Here is an 11,135-nt window from a genome sequence, read left to right as displayed (position 1 = left end):
TGTCAACCAAAATTTTGCTTTTGCAAGACTGTTAACCCAAATTATTAAATTGATGGCTCATTTTTTTGATTATCCTATTAAAAGGATAAGGTTAGATAATGCGAGAGAATTTACTTATAAATCTTTCAATAATTATTGTCAATCAATTGGGATAGTTGTAGAGCATCCAGTTGCTCATGTACATACTCAAAACGGCCTGGTAGAGTCGTTAATTAAGCGATTACAATTAATAGCTAGACCCTTATTAATGATGCCAAAATTGCCTTCATCGGCATGGGGGCATGCAATTTTGCATGCAACGGCTCTAATTCGTCTTAAACCTACCGCTTACCATAAATTTTATCCATTACAATTAATCTCTGAAAGAGAACCAAATATTTCTCATTTAAAGGTGTTTGGTTGTGCGGTGTATGTCCCGATACCCCCTCCTCAACGAACTAAAATGGGGCCATAATGGAGACTGGGAATTTACGTTGGTTTTGAGTCTCCCTCAATTATTAAGTACCTTGAGCCAATGACCGGTGATCAATTCACTGCTAGGTACTTAGATTGTCAATTTAATGAGACAGTATTCCCAGCATTAGGGGGAGTAGATAACGAGATTAAAAGGAAAGATACTGCATGAAATGCAACATCTATGTCTTTTATGGATCCACTGACAAATGGTAGTGAACTTGAAGTTCAACGAATCATACATTTGCAAAGTGTTGCAAATAGAAGTCCCTGAAGTGATTCTTAATAAATAAATACATCTGAGTCACAAATACGCCGGAAGCATGGTAGACCACTTGGCTCTAAAGATGCAAATCCTCGAAAGAGAAAGGAACATATCGTCTCAATTAATCACGATACTAATGTGACCACTAGTGTCTCTAAGGATAAAGTCCCTGAAACGGTTTTATCTGATAACTCTAAAAGTAATAAGCAAGATCTCGAGGACAGTTACGAGATGTCTATTAATTATGCTCATAACAGTTTATGCTGGTATCGAAAAGAAATTGAAATGAATGATATTTTTGCCTATTCTGTAGCCGTCCAAATCATGGATGAAGAGGAAAATGATCCTCAAACTATGGAGGAATGTAAACATCGAAATGATTGGAAAAGTTGAAAAAAGGCCATACAAGATGAGCTAGACTTGCTAAATAAGCGAGAAGTATTTGGACCAATAATTCCAGCACCAAAAGATGTCAAACCTGTTGGTTGTAAGTGGGTGTTTATAAGCAAGAGAAATGAACGAAATGAAGTTGTAAGGTACAAAGCTAGACTTGTGGCCCAAGACTTTACTCAAAAGCCCGGAATTGATTATACTGAAACATATTCACCTGTAGTGGATGCAACCACACTTAGATTTTTGATTAGTTTATCGGTAATTGAAAACAGCTGCAAATGCAGCTCATCGATGTGGTAACTGCATATCTGTATGGGTCATTGGATACAAATATCTATATGAGAATCCCAGAAGGATTAAAAATGCTTGAAGCATTACAGTCAAAGCCTCGTCATATGTACTCCATCAAATTGAAAAGGTCTTTGTACGGACTTAAACAATCAGGACATATGTGGTACAATCGTCTTAGTGAATACTTAATAAAGAAAGAATTTTATCATAATCAAATAAGTCCATGTTTATTCATAAAGATGATAGAGTCGGGATTTGTAAACATAGCTGTGTATGTTGACGATTTGAATATTATTGGATCTCCTGAAAAGATTCGACAAACAGCTGATTACTTAAAAAGTGAGTTTGAGATGAAAGATTTGGGTACTACAAAGTATTGTCTCGGCCTGCAGTTCGAACATACTAAGGGTGGAATTTTCATTCATCAATCGAACTATATAGAAAAATTCCTTAAGCGTTTTCATATGGACAAAGCTCATCCATTGAGTACATCTATGGTAGTTCGATCGCTTGATGTTAATAAAGATCCGTTCCGTCCTCCAGCACATAATGATGAGATTTTGGGTCAAGAAGTACCATATCTCAGTGCAATTGGTGCATTGATGTATCTTACTAATAATACCCGACCAGATATAGCCTTTTCAGTTAATGTACTAGCAAGATATAGTTCAACACCAACAAAGAGGCACTGGAATGGTGCTAAACACATTCTAGGTTATTTACGTGGAACAAGTGACATGGGACTATATTTTGAACGGCATGACGATGCCAAAACTACCAAATTAGTTGGTTATTCAGATGCGGAGTATTTATCTGATCCACATAAAGCTATATCTCAATCTGGATATGTATTCATGTATGGTCGAACTGCTATTTCATGGCGTTCAACCAAACAAATTTTGGTAGCCACCTCATCAAATCATACTGAATTAATTGCATTATACGAGGCTGGGCGTGAATGTGTATGGCTTAGATCACTAATAATTATGTGCATGAATCATATGGACTGGAATCAATCGAGAAAAGTCCCACAGTAATATATGAAGACAATGCGGCATGCATCGCCCAAATCAAGGATGGTTATATTAAAGGCGAGAGAACCAAGCACATATTACCAAAATTTTTCTCCACTCACGAGCTTCAAGTGGAAGGCAAAGTTGATGATCAACAAATTTCATCAAGTCAAAACTTAGCAGATTTGTTTATGAAGGCATTACCAACAAAGGTGTTCAAATAACTCGTATGTAATATTGGCATGCGACACCTGAAAGATATCTGCTTCAATTGAGGGGGAGATTATACAACTGTACTATTTTCCTTAGCCTTGATTTTTGTCCCATTGGATTTTTTCAGGCAAGGTTTTTAGCGAGGCAGGATGTATATATGATAAAGAGATATGCATTCAAGGGGGAGTATTATATATAATATGTATATATGAATGCATACACCTCTTCATATTCATTTTTAATACCCAATATGTTATACCCTTTTGTATCCCCCATTATAATTTGTAATTATAATAACTATGGTGTATTTTGTAACCACAATTTTGGTGGTCTATAAATACCACCATGTATTTCATATGTAAATAGCTTTTGAAGAGAATAAGAAAGTGATTTGAGGAAATCCATGTATTATTTTCTTTATATTATATTAGGAGTGATAAGCCAATAAATTTATATTTTTTCTAAATTTATAACAATTTTTACTTATGTATATAATTTTTTTCAATCAAAATTTCCTCCTACTAATAGCTAGTGCATAATTTTTATTGGGAAAGGAACTACGTCGTGGATCATTGAGAGTAATTATTTTTTTGGGAAGATGTAAATTGCATATAAATAAAGACTGTGTACAATAAATACAACCAAATCCAAATTAGGCCCCAAGCTATATGCCATATTCTATATAAAATAGATGACTGTGAACTATTGGGAGTAATTTTTTGTTTATTTAAATTGAATGATTTAGAATAAATGCACGAAACTTATTTTAATAAATATTTTTTATTAAAATAAAAAAAAAATTTTATTTGATGAATATTTTTATTAATATGATTTTAATTTTTTTATATAATAAAACTATTTTAGTATCACGTTAAGTTGTTTATTTTCTATTGTATAAAAGAAAAATAGTTAATCATAGTACAATTACAAAAATTAAGATTTTTTTTTTCTCACACTAAACAAGAAAAAGTATTTGATCGTTTACTCTGATTTCAATGGGACCAAATAATTTTATTATTCTTTCCATCTCCTTTGACTTTACACTTTATCTCCTCTTTTAATTTCCCTTTCTTCTTAATTAAACCAAACAAACCAAAGCCAGAAAATAATTTTATACCTTAATTTATGAAACATTAAAATATATCAAAGGTCACAAATCAATAATTTAAACACACATTTTATTTATAAGAGCCATCATGGCATATTTGACATATTTACAAATAGTAAAAAAGATATTTATAATTACAGTGAACCTTGAAGGAGTTAGTTGTAATTTATTAATACTGAATGGGCAGAGAACTTGTCGTCGGTGCAGCCCAAGAGAGCTGTCTTTCATCATTATAAAATGAGATGCCCAATGCAATTATAGCCGGATGATATTTCAATTGGGCCATTCAAGCAGACCAAACCCATAAAAACGTGCTGTTTACTTGGAGTCATTGGCCGGATACTCATGTGTTCCCTTGCTAAAGCTCTACCGCTGTTATGAATGCCTTAGCCGTGATTGCGTTTGATAAATGCTGAATAGCATACCCACCAAAATTACTGCATCTGTGACCGTTGCGTGCGTCGGACAACCTAAGGTGTTTCGTGGTAAGATGGGGTGTATCAAAGTTTATAACTCCACCAAGTCGCCGCTCACAATCAGAGATCACTACGTCCTGACTGCGACTCCGAAGTCGGGATATGATGGCGCCTTGCGTTATAGCATCGCCGCCGGTGACATCAAGAAAATTCCTATTGACGACTTTCTTGAGAAGGCGGCGAGGAATCGGAAGCCTCAAGAGATTCATGTCAATGTTGGTGGAGAGACCCACCTAGTTTGGGAACATGAAGAATTCATAAGCAACGAGGGGAAGGAGGTCATTTTGAAGATGGGAGGTGACGGTGTTCTGCATTCGAGCTTCGTTGCACCGGGAGGAATATCTGCTCTCCGAACAGAAAAAAAAACGATGCCTCAGTGGATCAGGTGCTTGATGGCTCCCCCCTCTCTGCTTTTCTTTTCCTCCGCGAACTTGATAAATTGATTGATTCCAATTGACATTGATTTTCCAGGAACATATTTTCCTTTCCAAGTGCTGGAGCTAACGTGGAATCTCCAGTTGCTGAGCTGGTAAATTTCTATGTATTTTTTCCCTTTTTATTTGGTCGGATAATCGAAAAGAGAGAGCATATCGTCTAATCTCTTTGATCAGAACGGAGGCGGGTAGTGTCGGGCAGGATGGGGATGAAAACTCCACGTGGGTCTACAAGGGTTTAAGTCTGGATCAAGTTACGTGCATAGTACATGGGAAGCACCCGGTGTGAAGGGATTGAATTTGTTTTTTGTTGTTGTCATACTTTTATCCAATTTCTAAATATTTGGTTGGTGTTGCATTGGATTTGAATATTGGTTCAGTCAATCTACACTCAATCCTGAGGAGGTGGGGTCATCCTGTCAATTCTTAAACTATACGCTGCCTCACTGCTGGTCTTAGCCACTACATTGCTTGCACATGAATGCCTGGTGTAAGGTGTCTCATTCTTAGGAGTGTCCCTGCTTAGAAATATAAAATATTCATAATAGAAAAATAGTTTCTTTCATCTTGGTTAGATGAATGATGTTCAATTATTCATATACATTTTCTGATCTATCTATGATTTGCTAGTTTCTGTTGGTATAAATGGTTTATTGGTTTCAGATTTTGTTGCTTTGTCATCTTCATGTGATACACCAGTCACTGTTCTTTTTTGCTACCAATGCATGCTTTTATGCCGTAGGGATCTTTATGTGCCATTATATACCCGTTTGCTACTCTTGGTTGGAACTGGGATAAGTATGAATTGCATTTCAGAAGTTGCTGAAATATTGAGTTTTTGGTTGGGTGAAGGAGAATGTTTTTTGCATATTCACTGGGTTGACACGATAATTGTGAATATATGGACTTAGAATAAAGGAGCTTATTTTGACTATGGAGATTAGGCAACCATTTCATATCTTTGCTTCTTTCTCGCAATAACAAAGTCTGCTCTTTGAGAGTAAAATCCACCATCCAGACTTCAGTGTATGTTTTGTGATAATTCCTTTATTTTTTTTTTTCTTATAACCCTAGAGCCATGTTGAGACATGTAGAACCAGCACACCAATCATTTGAAATGCATAATCACCTATGTCCATGATGCTTAATAGTTTCATATATGCCTCTGCTTCATATCTTTAATTTATTCAAGTTACATAGCCCGTGCATTCCATTTCTATATTCATACTTGCCTCCACTCTAAATTTTGTGCTAAAATTATTTCCCCCTAGTGGCATCGAAGCAAGCTTGTCAAGGAACTTTGACCATTCAGCTGTGAATACAAAATAAGCTCAGCTTGTTGTTACCTTGAAATCTTAGTTGCTCCATGTTCTGTGACATGTAGATGGCAAGAATCCTTCCAATTTGAACCTTTTATGTGGTATTTACCTGTTGTAAATAGTCAAGTTGGCATGCGAGCAAATGTTAAGAGTGCCTAGATTGGACATAGAATGAGAGACTTGTGGTGGATCATCTCATAGAGTGCAAAGGGATTATGCTCAGACCTGGAGATGACAAGTATATTTAGTTACCATAGAGCGCAATGTAAATATATTCTATTTTATTTTTTACTGGACTCACAATTATAATAATGCAGCGTCATTTATGGAACTTAATATCTAGTATGAAGTATATTCATTTTACCAATGAAGATGCTATTATAATGAGATGGTATGAGAAAGGTTGACTAAGTTGCAAATTAGTTGCTATATATATTGATTCATTTCACGCCATATTCTGCACACATTGGAGAAGTCTCTTCCTGTCTCTTTTCTCATCTTGTTTTGGTTTCATTCCTGTGCTCTTCTATCTTAATTGCTGAACTCCATTCCCTTGTTCACTCATTACTTTTAAGAAGTTGATGGGCCCTATGTTTTCCTTGTGAGGTCTACGTTGCAACCAATGAGTTTCCCTCTAAAGGGATGCTGGATGCATTTGGATACCTGAAAAGTATTTGGTGATTTCTCAAAGCTCGAATATAGTTAAAAAAAATTACTGATCTATAGTTAAGAGAGGACGGTTTGATATTTGAACCTTTACACTGTTTAGCAAGCTGGGTTGGTTAAGAATGGTATGTTCTGGTGTCATTTCCATGGGAGACTGTAATTTCTTTGTGGGGTTGTGAGGCTGTAAAAGATTAGTTTCTTCATAGCTTGTAGGAAGCAAGCCCAATTGGTTTTTAGATGATTGGCACTGAATGAGCATGATTAGGCTTCAGTTGTATAACTGCACTTGATTTCCCTTCTTCTTGTCTAGGGGTGGGTGTGGTATAAGTTCTTCTGTTCAAGTCATTCCTTCATCTAATTTAGACCTAGGATCTTTTTTCAGAATTGAAAATGACAATTTGAAATCCTTGTTTGGCAGGGTTTAATGTCAGCTGGTGCACTGGAAGCTGGAATTGCTGTTTCTGGAGCTGAACTATGCTAGTGCTATGTGTAGTATAAAATCTTATGTTGTAGGGAATTGCAACCTGTCTGTTATATGTAGCATGTCAACTTGAGAGTTGTTCTTTTTGGTGTTGGTTCATATTGAATGACAGTGGCAATAGAAGAGTTGATGGGTGAAGGTTGTGAATTTGAGAATTCTTATGAAATGCTCCATGATCATCGGTTATGTGGTAATTTTTCATTCTCACACTTTTCCAGTGCCTCTACATCATTACTGGGGGTCTTATTTCACCTTCACATGGCTTTTAGGCCTTAACTAAACTGCGCTCTCTATTTTTAAAAATGCTAATTTAATATGTATGTATTCAACCCCATTAGCGTAAAAATCTTGATAAAAAGGGGACCCCACCTCCCATCCTTGTCTTTTTCAACTTGTATATTAGATTCATAGATTCAATATGGTTTGGTTTGCGTCAGACTTGTACTAGTAATTGTCAGTCCAATCATATTTGTATTGGAAGTATGTTCTATAGACAACCTATGGATAGTATTTTTATGCCTACTCACTCTACTTTTGACGTTCCAATCAACGAACAATGACCAACCTTAGTCAATACTGAACGATTAGGATTAGAAACAGGTTTCAATCGAGGATTGAGTCGGGTTTTGATTGGATCCCAAAAAAATTTAAGGGCTAATTACTTTTATGCCCTTTTATACAAACTACTACATGAACCACCCCTAATAGTTTTTAAAATTTTAAAATGCCACTCTTTTAACTGACTAAACTTCAATATAATTTTTTAAAAATAGAAATATCCTTAGGAATATTTATGTAATTACAAAAAAATAAAGGAAATGTCAAAATAATGTATATGTGAAGGAGTAATATGATGCATAAATTTTTTTATTATTTTGTATTAATTTTTAATTTAAATTTAAATTATTTTATTATTTTTTAAATTAAATCTCTATATAAAATTATATCTTTTAATAATTAAAATATTAAATTATTCAATTCATATATTGATATATTAATAAAACTAATTACTAGATTATAAGTTTAAATTAAAAATTATCACACTTTTATAATTATTAAAATTAAATTTGGATATATTTAATTGTATATATTTATACACTTATACGTACATATTTTGATGGACGTGTTTAGTTATTTTAAATAATTAGAAAGTGTGATAAATTAAAAAATTATCACACCTTTATAACTATTTAAAATTATTAAGATTAAATTGGATATATTTAATTGTATAAGTAATCATAATTTGTGAGTGAAAATAGAATTTATATATATACTATAGATAATACTAGTCATTATGACATGTCGTTTCTATATGTATATAATAAATAATTTTTTAAAATATATTACAGATAAGAATAAAATATCTGAACAACATATCATATTTCAAAAAATAAATAAAAAAATAACTTATATATATTATATGCATATAAAAAATTCTGGTGTTGCGGTTCACAACGTTCTTTTGTGAATGAAAAATATATATACTTTTTTATATTTGTATGTATAAATATAAAAAAGTATGTATAAATGGAAAAAAGTTTGAGCGGGGTGGTTGAAAAATACATAAGGGATATCTTTGGTAATTTAAAAAATTGATATTGCAGTGTAAGTAAGCGGTATTTGTGTGTAGAAATTGAGTTTTCTTTTTACTAGTACTACTTGTTGTAGCACACCGTTTTTACATACATATAACAAATAATATTTTTATATATTTTAAAATATATTCACAATAATATCATAAATAAAACATATATAAATCAATATATTATATTATAAATAAAAAAAACAAAAAATAATTTATCAATTAATATAAAATTCAAAAAGTTAAATTAATAAGTTAGTTATTTTCTTGGTTGAATGGTATTTTTAGAGAGTGTTTGCGAGTGCTTCAGAAAAGCGCTTTTCAACTTTTGGCTCCAAAAAAGTATTTTTAAAGTGTTTGGGATGCTAACTTCTGCTTCTGAAACTGCTAAAAGATGCTTTTAGACCAAAAGGTAGGTTTAACTGCTTTGATTTTTTTGTAAATAAATCTAATTTATTATTTGATAATTTAATAAAATAATTATTTTTTGCAATCATACAAGTTTAATTATTGTGTATGAATTAACAATTATATTACTTAGTGTGATCATTATTAAATTAAATATATTTTTTAATATTTTTAAAATACAAATAGAAAATACTAATCAAAATAAAATTTAAGATATTTTTGGAAAAATAATTATTAGTGACAAATAACAAGTGAAACAATAAGCAAAAAAATAGTATCTTTTTAATATAAAGGGACAAAACAGTTTTTCATTAATCAAATTTATTTTAGAAGTATTTTTCTCTAAATACTATCTAATTTAATTTTTATTTGCTTTTCATTTTATTTTTTGTAACACCATCCACTTTTAATTCTACTACAACTTCTAACTTTCTCTAACAAAATTACTTTTTTAAAAGCAAAAATTTTTGCAAACACTCCGGGCTCCGTAACATTATATGAAAAATCGTTCCTAGTATTAAATTTATCAAAAAAATTATTTTTTTAATTGGAACGGTTTTGATGAAATTTGGAACAGTTACTGTATTTCTGTTGGGTTACTTTTGCAATGATTTTTGGAATCCTTGTGCTTGAATTTTAAAACTGTTTTTTTTTTTTTTTTTATTGGTGATAAATATAGGAACGATCTTTGAATGATTTTTTTGTCGATCTTTGCAATAGTTTTAGGCACGGGTATATTTTTGTTTGGAACAGTCTTCTGTAACGGTTTTAGGAACGATCAGTTTTATTTAGGAGCACGTATATAAAATTATTTTAATATTGGTATTAGGAATAGTCTGTCTTAGTTTGGAATACATACTTAAAACTGAAGTAGCAATGGTATTAAGAATGGTCAACCACTATATAGGAACACTTGTTTGAAATGGTTATAGCAATGGTATTTGGAATAGTCAATGCAGGTAGGAACACGTGTTTAGAACTGTTTTAGTAATGGTATTTGGGACGATCATTTACTTAGATTTGTAATATTTTCTTACTATTACTAAAGTCATTTCAATTTTTTTAATTTATTTATATTTTATAATTTATTCATATATTTAATAAAAAATTTAATAAATAAATAAATTTATATTTGAATAAATTTAAATATACAATTAAATTAATTTAATACATTTTTAACTAATTATATTTATGAATTTAATTAATTTAATAAATATGAAATAATGGAATGTAATAAACATTATGAAACATGAACAATCAAGGAAAAATATTTTATTAATATGAAAAATTACCTAATTACGTAGTTAGTGACATCCATATCGTCCTAGTTTGAGGCTGGGGGTTGTGTCGGAAGCGGTGCTGCGGTCGAGGAGGAGGCCGCATCTCCCTCATTATTGCCATCATCGTCTCGAGACGGCCGATGTGGTCCTTCATAGCCGGGTTTGGCGGTGGTGGTGGCAATGGCTGTGTCGGCAGGGGTGGCGATGGTGATGTGAAGGTCCGGTTGTAGACGTGGGCCTCAAAACCAAGGCCAAATACTTGGCCCTTGTTCTTGCCCCGACTGTAGCCAGCCACATCTGCTGCTCTGTCACTGCCACCAAAGCCTCCAATTCGGCCGGGGCATCATGGTCCTCAACCGTGGCCTGAGGCTGACGATCCTCCATCAACTTCTGAAATGTCTCCAGCAAAACAAACAAAATTATTAGTTCTTTAACCAAAAATTAATTTTTTTTTAAAAAATAATATTAATAATCTACTTGCCGCCACCTCCGCTTCCCTCGGCCTGCTCTAGCTGTCATCCTCCTTTTTTTTTCCTTATAGAATCTTTCAAATAACTGTATCTACTTGGGCGGCCGGCCGAACTCCGCCTTCTGTAGAAGAAAAAATAGTTAGCATCTTATTTATAAAATAATATTATTTACTTATCAACGTCCCCTCCCTCGGTACACAATCGAGGACGCCGTAGGGTTCGCCGTCCGATTCACCTTATTCTTCGTGGACTCCTACTGGAAGTCCTTGTTGGCCCAGTACGC

The 11,135-nt window shown here is 33.0% G+C and overlaps 1 protein-coding gene across 1 annotated transcript; it reads left to right on the top strand.

Moving 5' to 3' along the window:
• LOC105164951 lies at positions 3,998 to 7,321 on the top strand. The gene is made up of 3 exons (XM_011083802.2): positions 3,998 to 4,597; positions 4,684 to 4,741; positions 7,050 to 7,321. Exons 1-3 carry the CDS (start codon positions 4,146 to 4,148, stop codon positions 7,110 to 7,112), a joined length of 573 nt encoding a protein of 190 aa, XP_011082104.1. The 5' UTR covers positions 3,998 to 4,145; the 3' UTR covers positions 7,113 to 7,321.

Source organism: Sesamum indicum, linkage group LG6 (genome assembly GCF_000512975.1).
Source record: "Sesamum indicum cultivar Zhongzhi No. 13 linkage group LG6, S_indicum_v1.0, whole genome shotgun sequence".
Lineage (NCBI taxonomy): Eukaryota > Viridiplantae > Streptophyta > Magnoliopsida > Lamiales > Pedaliaceae > Sesamum > Sesamum indicum.
The sequence above is the reverse complement of the archived record's forward strand: the minus strand, read 5'-3'. Positions and strand labels throughout refer to the sequence as shown.

Bases quoted from the DNA above. Each gene is read 5' to 3' on its own strand.
- LOC105164951 (XM_011083802.2), top strand. From the start codon at position 4,146: ATGCTGAATAGCATACCCACCAAAATTACTGCATCTGTGACCGTTGCG. The intron at 4,598-4,683 runs GTGCTTGATGGC...TTGATTTTCCAG, and splicing joins ACGATGCCTCAGTGGATCAG to GAACATATTTTCCTTTCCAA. The intron at 4,742-7,049 runs GTAAATTTCTAT...CTTGTTTGGCAG, and splicing joins AATCTCCAGTTGCTGAGCTG to GGTTTAATGTCAGCTGGTGC.